Source organism: Hypanus sabinus, chromosome 13 (assembly GCF_030144855.1).
Source record: "Hypanus sabinus isolate sHypSab1 chromosome 13, sHypSab1.hap1, whole genome shotgun sequence".
Taxonomy (NCBI): domain Eukaryota; kingdom Metazoa; phylum Chordata; class Chondrichthyes; order Myliobatiformes; family Dasyatidae; genus Hypanus; species Hypanus sabinus.
Genome location: NC_082718.1, coordinates 806,469 through 822,804, shown reverse-complemented (window position 1 = coordinate 822,804; position 16,336 = coordinate 806,469). Strand labels below are relative to the sequence as shown.

Sequence of the window (16,336 nt, the reverse complement as noted above, 5' to 3'; positions counted from 1 at the left end):
GTTGATGGAGAAGATCCTGAGAGGCAGAATTTATGAACATTTGGAGAGGTATAATATGATTAGGAGTAGTCAGCATGGCTTTATCAAGGGCAAGTTGTGCCTTACGAGCCTGATTCACTTTTTTGAGGATGTAACTAAACACATTGATGATGGAAGAGTAGTAGATGTAGTTATGGATTTCAGCAAGGCATTTGAAAAGGTACCCCGTGCAAGGCTTATCGAGAAAGTAAAGAGGCATGGGATCCAAGGGGACGTAGCTTTGTGGATCTAGAATTGGCTTGCCCACAGAGGCGAAGAGTGGTTGTAGACAGATCATATTCTGCATGGAGGTCGGTAACCAGTGGGGTGCCTCAGGGATCTGTTCTGGGACCCTTACTCTTCGTGATTTTTATAAATGACCTGGATGAGGAAGTGGAGGGATGGATTAGTAAGTTTGCTGATGACACAAAGGTTGGGGGTGTTGTGGATAGTTTCAGAGGTTACAACGAGACATTAATAGGATGCAAAACTGGATCAACTCAGATAAGTGTGAAGTGATTCATCTTGGTAGGTCAAATATGATGGCAGAATATAGTATTAATGGTAAGACTCTTGGCAGTGTGGAGAATCAGAGGGATCTTGGGGTCCGAGACCATAGGACGCTCTAAGCAGGTTGATTCTATGGTTAAGAAAGTGTACGGTGTATTGGCCTTCATCAATCGCGGAATTGAATTTAAGAGCTGAGGGGTAAAGTTGCAGCTATATAGGTCCCTGGTCAGACCCCACTTGTATTATTGTGCTCAGTTCTGGTCGCCTCACTACAGGAAGGATGTGGAAGCCATAGAAAGGGCGCAGAGGAGATTTACAAGGATGTTGCCTGGATTGGGAAGCATGCCTTATGAGAACAGGTTGAGTGAACTCAGCCTTTTCTCCTTGGAGCGATGGAGGATGAGAGGTGACCTGATAGAGGTGTATAAGATGATGAGAGGCATTGATTGTGTGGATAGTCAGAGGCTTTTCCCCAGGGCTGAAATGGTTGCCACAAGAGAACACAGGTTTAAGGTGCTGGGGAGTAGGTACAGAGGAGATGTCAGGGGTAAGTTTTTTACTCAGAGAGTGGTGAGTGTGTGGAATGGGCTGCCGGCAACGGTGGTGGAGGTGGATACGATAGGGTCTTTTAAGAGACTTTTAGATAGGTACATGGAGCTTAGTAAAATAGAGGGCTATGTGTAAGCCTAGTAATTTCTAAGGTAGGGACATGTTTGGCACAACTTTGTGGGTCGAAGAGCCTGTATTATGCTGCAGGTTTTCTATGTTTCTGTATATACTGTATGTCCTTGATAGCAGAAAGGCTGGTGCTGGTGATGTGTTCGGCAAGTTTTGATTACCCATTGTAGAACCTTCCTGTCTGCCACAGTGCAGCTTCCATATCAAGCAGTCATATAGCTCGATAGGATGCTCTCTACTGTACATCTGCAGAATGATGTGAGAATGAATGTGCATACTCCAGCTCTCTTCAACCTCCTCAGAAAGTAGAGGTATTGGTGAGCTTTCCTGACTCCGTACGATATGTTTTGGGGCCATGAAAGGTTATGTAAGATGCACACTTCCAGGAGTTAGAAATTGCTCGTAGTTCCCACTGCTGTGATGCTGATGTAAAGATGGGGGTGTGATAAAAGTGGTGTGAATTTTTCCTGAAGTTAATAACCATTTCCTTTGTCTTGTTGACATGAGGAAGAGGTTATTTGCCTGGCACCAGGCCTTAAGCTCTTCCACCTCCTCTCTGAAGGCTATCTCAACTTTGTTGGTGATGAGCCCCATCACTGTTGTGCAGTCGATGAAATTGACAATGTGATTACTCAGATGTTTGGCTGTGCTCTCACGTGTGAATAGAGTGTACAGCAATGGTTCAGCATAATCCCTGGGGTGTACATGTTAAAGATAAGGAGGGAGGTACGGCTGAGCATCGATTCTCTGAGGTCTGTTCATTGGGAAGTCCAACACCCAGTTGCACAGTAGTGTATTTAGATAGAGTAGTAGGAGTTTACTCACCAACATCTGTGGGACAATAGTTTTGAATGCTGAAATCCAGAAAGAGTATTCTGACACAAATATCCTTGTTTTCTAGGAATATCAGGACCAGGTGTGGTTCTTTTGGTCAGCATATTGGTGAGTGTCCAATGTAGCAGGGATAGAGTTTTTGATATAATCAACCACTACAATGTTAGGCTGTTTTTAAAGAGGGTGAACCCTTGCAAGGTGGAAGGTTCTGATGGAGCACCTGGTAAGGCTCCAAATATCTGTGCCAACCGACTGGCAGGAATATTCAAGGACAGTTTCAACCTCTCACTGCTACAGGCAGAAGTACCAGCTTGCTTCAAAAAGTCAACAGTTATACCAGTGCCTAAGAAGAATAATGTGAGCTGCGTTAATGAATATCGCCTGGTAGCACTCACATCTACAGTGATGAAAAGCTTTGAGAGGTTGGTCATGACTAAACTGACCAACTGCAATTTGCCTATCACTATAATAGATCAACAGCAGACACAATCTCAATGGCTCTTCATACGGCTTTAGACCACCTGGACAACACAAACACCTATATCAGGATGCTATTCATTGACTATAGCTCAGCATTTAATACAATCATTCCCAGAATCCTGATTGAGAAGTTACAGAACCTGGGCCTCTACTAAACTTCCTAACCAGAAGTTCACTTTGGTAGGTCAAATATGATGGCAGAATATAGTATTTATGGTAAGACTCTTGGCAGTGTGGAGGATCAGAGAGATCTTGGGGTCTGAGTCCATAGGACATTCAAAGCTGCTGCACAGGTTGACTGTGTGCTTAAGAAGGCATACAGTGTATTGGCCTTCATCAACTGTGGGATTGAGTTCAAGAGCTGAAAGGTAATGTTACAGCCATATAGGACCCTGGTCAGACCCCACTTGGAGTATTGTGCTCAGTTCTGGTCACCTCACTACAGAAAGGATGTGAAAATTCTAGAAAGGGTGGAGAGGAGATTTACAAGGATGTTGCCTGGTTTGGGGAGCATGCCTTATGAGAACAGGTTGAGTGAACTCGGCCTTTTCTCCTTGGAGTGGCAGAAGATGAGAAGTGACCTAACAGAGGTATATAAGATGATGAGAGTCATTGAGCATGTGGATAGTCAGAGGCTTTTTCCCAGGGTTGAAATGGCTAACACTGGAGGGCACAGTTTTAAGGTGCTTGGAAGTAGGTACAGAGGAGATGTCAGGGATAAGTTTTTTACGCAGAGTGTGGTGTGTGCATGGACTGGGCTGTCGGTGATGGTGGTGGAGGCGGATACAATAGGGTCTTTTAAGAGACTCCTGGATAGGTACAGCAAGGCAATTGAAAGTCTGGCTCCAGGTAAAGCTCCTGGCAATGATGGGATTCCTCCAGACCTGATCAAACACTGCAAAAGCACCCTCCTCCAACCTTTACAGGAGGTCCTCCGTCAGTGCTGGAAGGAAGGAGCCATACCACACAAGATATACACGACTCCAAAATTGTCACTTTGTGCAAGAACAAGGGTGACAGGAGCGACTGCAACAACTACAGGGCTATCTGCCTCCTGAGTATTGTTGGCAAAGCCTTTGCTCATATAGCTCTGGCACGTCTACGAACTCTGGCAGAACAGGTCTACCCTGAGTCCCAATGTGGTTTTCGTGCAAGGAGGTCAACTGTCGACATGATTTTTTCACTCTGTCAACTCCAGGAGAAGTGCAGGGAACAACAGAAACCCCTCTATGTACCCCTTTCATCAACTTGACCAAGGCATTTGACCTTGTCAGCAGGGATAGGCTCTTTCAGACTTTCCTCAAGATCGGCTGTCCCCCGAAACTCCAAAGTATCACCAAGTCATTCCATGATGACATGAGGGCTACTGTTCAGTACGATGGCAGCTCATCAGACCCCTTCACTATTCATAGTGGAGTCAAACAAGGATGTGTGTTGGCCTCAACATTATTCGGCATCTTCTTCTCCATGCTATTGAAGCACACGTTTGGGACATTGACAGAAGGCACCTACATGCACACCAGGTCTGATGGGCAGCTGTTCAACCCTGCACGTCTGAGAGCAAGAACAAAGTTGAGAAAGATCTTAATACGTGACATGCTCTTTGCCGATGACACTGTTATAACCTCACACACCAAACAGCAACTACAAACTCTCATGGACAGCTTCTCGAAGGCATGCAGGGACTTCGGGCTTACCATCAGCCTAAAGAAAACAAATGTCCTTGCCCAGAACATAGTGGAGACACCAGTCATTACCATCGAAAATTACTATCTAGAAGTGGTCCACGAGTTCACATACATGGGGTCGACCATTAGCAACACTCTCTTCCTCAATGCTGAAATCAATAGGCGTATCGGCAAAGCAACATTGATCCTTGCTCAACTCTCCTTGCGGGTCTGGGAGAATCCAAAACTCGCTACAAAGACCAAGACTGCCTTGTACAATGCATGCGTTATCAGCACCTTCCTGTATGGTAGTGAGACTTGGACCACCTACTCCAAACAGGAGAGGAAACTCAATAGTTTTCACCTGTGCAGCCTTTGCTGCATCCTCGGCAACACCTGGAGAAACAAAGTCCCAAACTCTGAGGTCCTCTGCCGCGCTGGACTTCCCACAATGTTCACACTTTTAAGACAATGCAGACTGCGCTGGCTGGACCACTTCCGTCATATGAAGGATGGTAGACAGCCAAAGGACATCCTCTATGGAGAACTAGCAACAGGCAAGAGGAATGTTGGTAGACCTCAACTTTGCTTCAAGGACCTAAGAAAACGTGACACAAAAGCCTTAAAAATTAACACAGAGTGTTGGAAGAATACAGCAGATGACGGCAACAAATGGCGAGGTACTCTTCAGCAACACCTACAGCAAGGCGAAAGAGTGATCCTGAGTCAGTTTGAGGAGCAGAGAGCTAAACGGAGAGCACAGCGAACAGTGGACAACAATTCCACGACACCCGACACATGCAGCAACTGTGGCAGAGCCTACCGTTCCAGGATCGACCTCAGTAGCCACAGTCAACACTGCTCGACAAACCAGTGACTACCAGAGGCACAGTACCCATGGTCAACCATGACCAACAAAGGCCACACACACACACTGATAAGTACATGGAGCTTAGAAAAATAGAGGGCTATGGGTAACCCCAGGTAATTTCTAAAGTAAGTACATGTTCAGCACAGCATTGTGGGCTGAAGGGTCTGTATTGTGCTGTAGGTTTTCTATGTTTTTTAAAATTCAATATATGTATACTGTAATTGATTTATTATTTTATTATTATTATTATTTTACAGAGAGAGAGCTCTATCTGCAGATCTATCCCAGGCTACCTTACAAACCTCAAGCCAACACTTTCATTTTAACCAAGCCTCCATGCTCAGATGACCAGCATGTAGCTCTTCAAACACTTTAGCTCTCAGCTTGGGTAGTACAATAACTCTCAATCCCCACATTAGGAAACCCCATTAAGGGCAAGTTCATCCTGGTGTTGGTAAAAATGGGGGAATTAAGAGTTTCTGCTACATACTCCAGCCATTTTGGCTGGCCATATAGGCCTGAGACAATGTGAGGTCTTTTCCGGTTTCCCTTTGGATTATCTCTACTGAAATAAGGAGAACTTTCAATTTGCATTAGGGAGAATACATCAAGAGAAGTGCCATTTTTGTTTGAAAATGTTTTAGGTATTTTCTTTTCCAAGGGTAAATGAGACAATTCATCAACACTTTCATGATTAGTTGTCCTCCTGAATTTGATCTTGTAATTGTGTCTAAGAAACAGAGGTAGAATATCCTTCTGTGGATTGAAAATGGACACTAGTGGTTAATGATCAGTAATGAGGATAAACTCTCTGCCAATCAAGTACTGGTTGAAACATTTTACACACAAAACCAGACTCAAGGCCTCTGTCAATCTGTGCATAACTTCTCTCTGCAGCAGTAAGGAAACATGATGCAAAGGTGAAAAGGCATTCACTTCCATCACTTGTAACATGTAACATGACTGCAGCTACTGAATACCAGAAAGCAAAGTATCAAAGGCAAGCTTCACTGGATGACGTGGATTATAATGTGTCAGTACAGTGTCTGACATCACTATTTACATTGCCTTTTGAAAGGTCACCTCACACTGCTTTGTCCAATGCCATTTCTTCCTGATCTTGAGCAATAAGTTCAAGGGATGGAACACAGTAGACAGGTTTAGCAGGAGCCTGTTGTATTAATTAACAGATCCTAAACAAGCAAACATGGCACATCCTTTGACCTTGGAGCATCCACCACTGCTTGAGGTTCTCAGCAAACTTGTGTAATCCTTGTGTGTCAATAGTGTGACCACAGTAAGTGATGCTTGAATTCACACTTCTTGTGTCATGCTGTGAACTCATAATCTTCAAATCTTTTTCGATTTTGGAGATGTTCTTCATCATCTTTACCAGTAACAATGATATCACCAAGTAACACTGAGTGCTTGGGCAGCCTTGCAGCACCTGGTCCCTAGCTTTCTGTCGAGTGCAGGTACAGATGCTACTCCAAAAAAATCCTATTTAATGATAAAGCTCTTTGTGTTTATTTTGAGAAACATTTTGGACTGTTCTTCCATTTCCATCTGTAGGTAGGCCTCAGCTAAGTCCACTTCGCTGAATTTTTTTCCTCCAGAAAAGTTTGCACAGATATTCTCCATGCAGGGCTGAGGGTATTGATTTACTTTCAGTGCTGGGTTGATGGTGACCTTAAAATCACCACAGAAACTGACAGAACATTCTTTTTGGCTACAGAGACCACTGGTGTTGCCCATGGGCTTCACTCAACCTTAGAAAGAAGTCCTTCAGCCTCCATGCAATCTAGTTCACTGGCTATTTTATCATGGGTGATACAAGGAACCAAGCGAGCTTTGTGAAACTTGGGTTTGGTATTTTCATTTAACACTACTTTACCCCTGATATGTTTGAGTTTTCCAATGCCAGTCAGTACCTTTCTTCATTCACTTTCAGTTAACTCTGTTGCAGGGGATATGGCATGAAAATGGTGGAAAGAGCTCCAATCAAGTTTTAGTTGTCTCAGCCACTCATGAGTCCACAATGCTAACACTCCTATTTTAGCACATACAAGCCCAATGTGCCTTGTTGGTTATTGTATTTTACTGTTATGAATGTCATTCCCACACATTATCTTTTCTCCAGTATAAGTTCTTAGTTGGACATCTGCAGGCTTCAGTTTAGTATCTTTGAAGTGCCTCTCAAAAACATTTTGTTGGATGAGCCAGTGTCCAATTCAATTTTAATTAATTTACCAACAACGCACACAAAATGCTGAGTTCCACCAGCATTTTGTATGTGTTGTTTGAATTTCTAGCATCTGCAGATTTTCTCGTGTTTGTTAATTAATTTACTGTTCATTTCTGTGTAAGCCATATTGCTTGTCTATTGTTAATTTTCACATTGTAAATCTCAGGGCTGTGTTAGATCAGTGCTCTTTTTGAAACTGAAACTTGACTTTTTATCTTTTTCTCTTCCCTGTGCAATCCATATATTTTTGTCTGCCTAATATATTTTGTATGTGAACTACTTGTTGCATTTTCTGCAAGTTTCACCTTTAAACCTATATTGGTCTGGTATATGTGAGCCCCGGCCACAACAATAACACAATTTGTTTGGCCAGGCAGGTTTCTATTCAGATGTTATATTTTTTTCACAATCATTTTCATTCCTAACTGCAACTCAATTGTGTCTATTTCCATTGATACAGTGATTTCAACTGTTCCTTTAAATGTGATTTGCACATCAGTTAGCAGTTTTTTAATGCTTTCTTGTGAGATTCCACAAACTAAATAATTCAGTGTATGATTAAGTCCGTCACTGAACTGACAATGCTCAGAAAATCTCTTTGTTTCAGCCATGTAAGCTGAAATGGACCTCCTTCCTTTTAATTCCACTCATTAACCGAAATTGTTCTGCAATCAACAATGGTTTCAGTTCTAAATGTTCTTGGATTACTTTGACAAGATCAGCAAAGCTTATTTTGGCTGGTTTGGTTGGAGCAGTCAAATTCCTAAGCAAATCAGATGCTCTTCCATCAGTTACACTGAGCAAAACTAGCACTTGCTTTTTATTGGCTATTTCATTGCTTCAAAATATTGCTCTATTCACTCCATATACAATATCTAGTTATCTATTGTATAAGTCAAATGTGTCTATCTTTCCAATGTAGCCAACCATTTCTGCTTTTTAAAAATTTATTCTTATCATCCAGTACTCACTGTTTATGAACCCGTGAATTTATTCAGTTTCAGCATCTTTTTTACGCAATCATCTGTCTTTTTCCAAAGAACCATGTTCTGCGCTGTGTTTTTTCTACTCAACTTATAAGATGATGAGAGACATTGATCATGTGGATAGTCAGAGGCTTTTTCCCAGGACTGAAATGGCTAACATGAGAGGGCACAGTGTTAAGGTGCTTGGAAGCAGGTACAGAGGAGATGTCAGGGGTAAGTTTTTTACAGAGAGTGGTGAGTGTGTGAAATGGGCTGCCAGCAACAGTGGTGGAGGCAGATACGATAGGGTCTTATGCGTGGGTACATGGAGCTTAGAAAAATAGAGGGCTATGGGTAACCCCAGGTAATTTCTAAGTAAGTACATGTTTGACACAATATTGTGACCGAAGGGCCTGTATTGTGCTGTAGGTTTTCTATGCTTCCATGTTTCAAACATTTCTTGCTGCACCTTTTTAAAACTCGAATGTCTCGCTGCACTTCAGCAAGTAGGTAATCATCTTGACTTCATTTTAACACTTATTTGTTGCCACTGTTACATTTTAACTACAAAACATAAAACTAATTAAAAGCAAGGAATAACCTGTGTACTCTTGTTTTATTTACTTTTAGCAAGGCGCACACTTATGATTTGATGGCATAATGATGTTTGCCATTCACGTACTTCATACATATGATTATGTAAACTACAAAGAATGCTTAAAGAAGCAAAATGTGTACTATATTATTCAAATATTACTGAAATATTGAACACACAACAGAATGGAATGAGAATTCCTTCAAAATATAGCATTGTGGCGACCCATTTCCTGGCACATCCGAACCGGCTCACAATTAGATAGCCTACGGGGGTTTGCGAGCACAGAGCTTTGGAGCCTTTGCGCCACGGGGGGCAGGTTGAGGGAGGCTTAAAAGTGAGGCTGAGGATTTCGAATAAAGTTTTTTCCTTCGACTGCAGTTACCGACTCCGCGTCGTAATTTTAGCGCTGCGTGTAGCACACCGCTACAATTGGTGACCCCGACGGTCCGAACGATTTTTGGACCAGAAATGACCGACACCGCCTCTGTTCATGCGGTTTCGTTGAAACTGCCGGGTTTCTGGACACAGCGACCGAACCTATGGTTCCAGCAAGCCGAAGCCCAATTCCACGTTCACCAGATCACCTCAGAAGACACCCGCTACGACTACGTGGTGAGCTCCCTCGACCAGGACACAGCGGCCCAGGTCGCGGAGTTCGTACAGTCGCCCCCGGCAGACGGCAAGTACACGGAATTCAAAGCCCTGCTCCTCAGGACTTTCGGGCTCTCACGGCGCGAGCGGGCTGCCCGTTTACTGCACCTGGATGGCTTGGGCGACAGACCTCCTTTGGCTTTAATGAATGAGATGTTGTCTCTAGCCAACGGACACACACCCTGCCTCATGTTTGAGCAGGCATTCCTGGAGCAGCTGCCCGAGGACATACGCCTGCTGCTGTCTGACGCGGATTTCAGTGACCCCCGGAAGGTGGCAGCCCGGGCGGACTTGCTGTGGAACGCCAAAAAGGTGAGCGGGGCGTCCATCGCACAGATCTCCCAGCCACGCTCCCGGCAGCAAACCAGTCCAGGCCCGGCCGCAGAGCCCACTAACCCCCGGCCCAAGGAACACTGGTGCTTCTACCACCAGCGTTGGGGCGCAGAAGCCCGCTGTTGTCGCCCGCCCTGCAAGTTCCCGGGAAACGCCAGGGCCTGCCGCCGCTGATGGCTACGGTGGCTGGCCATCGGGGTAGCCTCCTGTATGTGTGGGATAGAAGGTCGGGACGCCGGGTTTTGGTCGATACTGGTGCCAAGATCAGCGTTTTACCTCCGACGAGTTACGACACCCGCAGCAGGGCACCGGGTCCCCCCCTGAGGGCCGTGAACGGCAGCACAGTAAGGACCTATGGCACCCATCAGGTGCAGCTACAGTTCGGCTCCAGCCAGTTCATGTGGGACTTTACACTGGCCGCCGTAGCCCAACCGCTTCTGGGTGCGGATTTTTTGCGGGCTCACAGCCTACTGGTCGACCTACCCAGGAAGAGACTGGTACACGCCGAGACCTTTCAGACGTTCTCCCTGGGTGCAGCCCAGTTGCCAGCCCCTCACCTTGGCTCCATCACGCTGTCTGACAACGACTTCACCAGGGTCCTGGCGGATTTCCCATCGGTTCTGGCACCGCAGTTCACAGCGGCCATTCCCCGACATGGCGTACAGCACCACATCCCGACCCAGGGACCACCCCTCCACGCCCGCGCTCGGCGGCTTCCCCCGGACAAGCTCCGACTGGCGAAAGAGGAGTTCCAGAGGATGGAGGAATTGGGGATCATGCGGCGGTCCGACAGCCCATGGGCCTCCCCCCTGCACATGGTGCCCAAAGCGACGGGAGGCTGGAGACCGTGCGGCGACTACCACAGGCTGAACGAGGCTACCACACCGGACTGCTACCCTGTGCCGCACATTCAGGACTTTGCAGCAAACCTGCACGGCGCACGGATCTTCTCCAAGGTAGACCTCGTCCGAGGGTACCATCAAATCCCGATGCATCCTGACGACGTCCCCAAAACGGCTCTCATCACCTCGTTTGGCCTTTTCGAGTCCCTCCGCATGCCGTTCAGCCTGAAGAATGCCGCACAGACGTTCCAGCGGTTAATGGACGCGGTGGGACGGGACCTGGACTTCGCGTTCATCTATTTGGACGACATCCTCATAGCCAGCAGCAGTCGTCAGGAGCATCTGTCCCACCGCCGTCAACTCTGCGCCCGACTGAGTGAGTACAGTCTTACAATCAACCCCGCCAAATGCCAGTTCGGACTTGATACCATTGACTTCCTGGGCCCCAGGATTACTAAAGAAGAGGCAACCGCTCTGCCTGCTAAGGTAGATGCGGTCCGCCACTTCCCCCGACCCACCACGGTCAAAGGCCTTCAGGAATTCGTAGGTATGGTCAATTTCTACCACCGCTTCCTCCCTTCAGCTGCCCGGATCATGCGCCCCCTGTTCGCCCTGATGTCGGGTCCGAGCAAGGACATTACCTGGGATGAGGAGTCCGCCGCCGCTTTCGTTCAAACGAAGGAAGCTTTGGCGAACGCCGCAATGCTAGTACATCCCAGAATGGACGCCCCTACCGCCCTCACAGTGGACGCATCTAACACGGCAGTCGGTGGGGTGCTGGACCAACTCATCACAGGTCGCTGGCAACCCCTGGCGTTTTTCAGCAAACACCTGCGGCCACCCGAGCTCAAGTACAGTGCTTTTGACTGGGAACTGTTGGCGCTCTACCTGGCAATCCGGCATTTCAGGTACTTCCTAGAAGGTTGGCCCTTCACCGCGTTCACGGACCACAAACCGCTTACCTTTGCGTTTACGAAAGCGTCCGACCCATGGTCGTCCCGCCAGCAACGCCACCTGTCCTACATCTCTGAATACACGACAGATGTCTCGGGTAAGGACAATGTCATGGCGGATGCGCTCTCTCGCCCTACCGTTCATGCCCTTTCCCAAGGGGTAGACTTTGAGGCACTGGCAGAGGCGCAACAGGCAGATGAGGAGATTCCAAGTTACAGAACCGCAGTCTCTGGTTTACAGCTCCAGGACCTCCCCGTAGGCCCGGGTGAGAGGACCCTACTCTGTGACGTCGCCACCGGCCAGCCCCGTCCCGTTGTCCCGACAGCCTGGCGGCGCCGTGTTTTCGACTCCATTCATAACTTGGCGCATCCCTCCATCCGGACAACTGTCCGGATGGTTTCCAGCAGGTTCGTTTGGCACGGACTCCGCAAACAGGTCAGTGAATGGGCCAAAACGTGCATGCACTGCCAGACGGCCAAGGTGCAGCGGCACACCAAAGCCCCACCGCAGCAGTTCCATCCCGCCCACCGGCGTTTCGACCACATTCATGTGGATATCGTGGGCCCCCTGCCAGTGTCACGCGGAGCGCGGCACCTCCTGACTATCGTGGACAGGTTCACAACATGGCCAGAGGCGGTCCCGCTCACCGACACCACCTCCGAATCTTGCGCCCGAGCCCTGATCACCACCTGGATATCTCGCTTTGGTGTACCGGCCCACATTACCTCCGACAGAGGCGCCCAGTTCACCTCCAGCCTGTGGTCAGCTATGGCCAGCCTTTTGGGGACTCAGCTGCACCACACAACTGCCTACCACCCACAGTCGAACGGGCTAGTGGAGCGTTTCCACCGTCACCTGAAGTCGACCCTCATGGCCCGCCTGCGAGGAGCCAACTGGGTGGACGAGCTTCCCTGGGTCCTATTCGGCATCCGCACAGCGCCCAAGGACGACCTGCACGCCTCGTCGGCCGAGTTGGTATACGGCGCGCCCCGGTCGTCCCCGGGGAGTTCCTACCAGCCCCATGGGGGCAAGAGGAAGATCCCTCAGCAGTCCTGGGCAGACTATGCGAGAAGCTCGGTAACCTGGCCCCCATACCCACTTCACAGCACGGGCGGAACCCAACCTGCGTACCCAAAGACCTGCAGAACTGTAAGTTTGTGTTTGTACGAAGGGGCGGGCATCGGCCACCGCTGCAGCGGCCATACGAGGGGCCGTTTATGGTGCTCCGGAACAACAGGTCCACGTTCGTGCTGGACATTGGGGGGAAAGAGGAGGTTTTCACGGTGGACCGCCTCAAACCAGCCCATGTGGACCTGGCGCAACCAGCCGAGTTTCCAGCACCTCGGCGCAGAGGCTGACCTCCCAAGCAGGTTCCGGCCCAGACTGTGGACATTGGGGGGTGTATCGCCGGTTCTGGTGGGGGGTTATGTGGCAACCCATTTCCTGGCACATCCGAACCGGCTCACAATTAGATAGCCTATGGGGGTTTGCGAGCACAGAGCTTTTGAACCTCTGCGCCACGGGGGCAGGTTGAGGGAGGCTTAAAAGTGAGGCTGAGGATTTCGAATAAAGTTTTTTCCTTTGACTGCAGTTACCGACTCCGTGTCGTAATTTTAGCGCTGCGTGTAGCACACCGCTACAGCATTATCCCCAATTGCAGACGTGTTAAGCCTTCAATTTCTCAACCCCATTAGCCTGTAAGATGAATATGAGGAGTTGAACTCCATTGATACTAGAGTGGGAGAACCCAGACTGACACTGTTTTATTTCATCAGCAGTCAGACTCAGTCCCTCAGACTGGATCAAAGCCCACGCGCCAGAAACTAGACCTCTCTAGCTCAGCCAATGTCCATTGTTTACACAGTCATGGTGGACCCAAACCCTCCAGTGATTAAATATAATGACATTGCTTACCTTGTCTGTTCGATCTTTCTGTACTCCATACTTCCCACCAAATCCTTTGGCTGCATCAGTCTGTGATGAATGCTTTGCCACTTCAGCAACATACTCATTTCCTAGCGCAGACTGGAGGGAGAGATGTACCAGGGATTAGAACTGCACTCTTACCAACTTCAGCAGCTCCCAGTGGTTGTAGTCCACAAACCCCAGAGAACTAGTGGGCGAGAAAGATCTGTTTGAGGTAACTGTTGCATTGTATGCTTTGGGAACAACAAGAGGAGCCTCTTTAGTTTCTGAAGATACAAACCTGTATAAGATGATGAGAGGCATTGATCAAGTGGATAGTCAGAGGCTTTTTCCCAGGGCTGAAATGGCTAGCCTGAGAGGGCACAGTTTTAAGGTGCTTGGAAGTAGGTACAAAGGTGTCAGTGGTAAGTTTTTTACTCAGAGAGTGGAATGGGCTACCAGCGATGGTGGTGGAAGCGAATACGATAGGGTCTTTTAAGAGACTCCTGGACAGGTACATGGAGCTTAGAAAAATAGAGGGCTATGGGTAACCCTAGGTAATTTCTAAGGTAAGGACATGTTCGGCACAGCTTTGTGGGCCGAAGGGCCTGTATTGCACTGAAGGTTTTCTATGTTTCTATGTAAACCCCCACCCACCAGCAGTCCCTGATCTTTTGTACACATCCAACATACCCCTTTCCCTCGCTCGCTGCTCAGTCAACAGTTCCCCATACATATATTCTCTATTCACAGTCACAACCATCCCACTGCTCTCTGCTCACTGCCTGCCCCCACTATCTGCTGATGCACATTCCCCACTCATAATCCTAACTTGCTATTCACCTACAACCCTTACTTACCCTCTTAACACTCACTCCCCGCTGTACTGTATTTTCAGCATCAATTCCCACTCCCAGCTGACCTGCAGCTCCCATTCTGTGCTCACCCTCCACCCCCACTCTTTGCTTATCTGCTGCAGCTCACTCCTCTTCATCCCAGATTCCATTGCTGGAGGTGAAGAGATATCTCCTGTTTTGACACTTGTGCTCCCTTGTTCTAGGCAATCCTGGTCTGGTTGGCTTCCTATACCTATCCAGCATGCTTTTGATCTTATTCTAGCACCTAACCTCGTGTATTGCAGTCCTAGAACGGTCCCACTGCTGTTCTAGTGAACCCTGCTCCTCTTCTCCCACAGTCCTGATCTTGTTCTAGAAGGTTGATTTGTTGTTTTAACACACACCTTCTCCCAAATGTAGCTTGCTCCATTTCTCATTTTGAATAGATCATCATGTTTCCATATCATATGGTTACAAACAAAATTCAGAATACAGAAATCTGAAACAAATAATCACCTTGTCCATCCGATCCCTCTGGACCCCAAACTTTCCACCATAACCATATGATGCTTTTGATCCTTCCTCCATTTCCTTTTTCTTCAAGGTCTCGTGATCCTTTGAGACATTCTCCCTCAGTTCGTGCACACTGTGAGAAATATGTATTCTCGTTATTTCAAGACTGAGGTGGTAGTGAAGTTCTGGCAAGAGATATCATCAGCCAGGCTTAAAGGTGCCTGGCTGTAGCATTGCAACCCTTTCATTCAGTGAGAAAAATCTCATTCCCTCTATTCAAAGGAAATTTCAGTCATGCCCCAGCTGTTGAAAGTTCTACTTGTTACAAACACCTGGATTCTGCAAATGCTACCTTGGAGCATTGCTGAGGAAAAGGAACTGTTTCCCTATCCCTCATCACCAGTAGTTGAGAAGCATAAACCCTTCTTGATGAGAAATGGTTAATGGTGAGAAGAAGGTACAAGAGGGGGTAAGAGAAAGGCATTCAAGTGCATTAATCTATGTCAAATCATTCTTCATCTGCCTCTGTTCAGAACAAAACTGGCATAGAATACTGTAGAAAGCAGGATACTGATATATTTTCTTTATTCCTGTTCTAACACTGAAAGACATAGGACTGATTGTAAACCCACTCCGTGAACAAGGCCAAACTTATCAGTCAGTCACAAGTGCTTAATATCAATCACTCTGCATGCTGATCATTAGATAAGTACTCTATAGATGAGCCATCCCCAAAACTGGGCACCTCCTGAAACTGCTGCCACAGAAATTAAGCATCCAAGTAACTCACACTAAATCAAGATGTAACTCACAACATTGGTTTGGGACTCAATGACACCCAATTCTGGTGGGTACTCCAAAACTAAACTCACGTCCAGCCAAGTTATCCCAGCACAGTTACAACACTGGCATCCACCAAGGATGCAGAAACTTGTCCAGGTCTGCCTAATCCAAACAAAGCAAAACAAGTTTAATCTGCTCATTACCCTTTCCCGTCATCCTACTCTGTTTGTTTTCTTCATTTATCAGGAAGTTTATCGATTCTGTGGACATGAAAAAGAAACACAAATGGTAGTTTTCCTCACAGTGCCAGGGTCCGTAATGTTTCTGAATGCACCCACAATGTCCTGAAAAGAGAGGGTGAGCAGCCAGAAGTGGTGGTACTTATTGATACCGACAACATAGGTAGAAAAGGGGAGGAATTCCTGAAAACAGAATGCAGGGAGTTAGGAAGGAGACTGAGAAGCAGGACCTCAAGGGTAGTAATCATGGGATTGCTTCCTGTGCCACACAACAATGAGGATAGGAATAGAATGAGGTGACAGATCAATGCATAGCTGAAGCATTGGAGCAGGGGGCAGGGATTTAGATTTCTGGATCATTGGGACTTCTTCTGGGGCAGGTGTAACCCACACAAAAGGGGTGGGTTGTACTTG

General features: G+C 47.3%; 1 protein-coding gene across 7 annotated transcripts in view; it reads right to left on the bottom strand.

Annotated features, from left to right (window-relative positions):
* Positions 1–16,336, bottom strand: part of LOC132403569 (src substrate cortactin-like) — a 109,283-nt gene that overhangs the window by 53,787 nt on the left and 39,160 nt on the right. For all 7 annotated transcript variants that reach the window (XM_059986974.1, XM_059986970.1, XM_059986976.1 and 4 more), the window contains 2 exons: positions 14,904–15,033; positions 13,561–13,671 (listed from right to left, as the gene is read on the bottom strand). In XM_059986974.1, the coding sequence (XP_059842957.1) occupies positions 13,561–13,671; positions 14,904–15,033 (241 nt within the window). The remainder of the gene's footprint in view (positions 1–13,560; positions 13,672–14,903; positions 15,034–16,336) is intronic.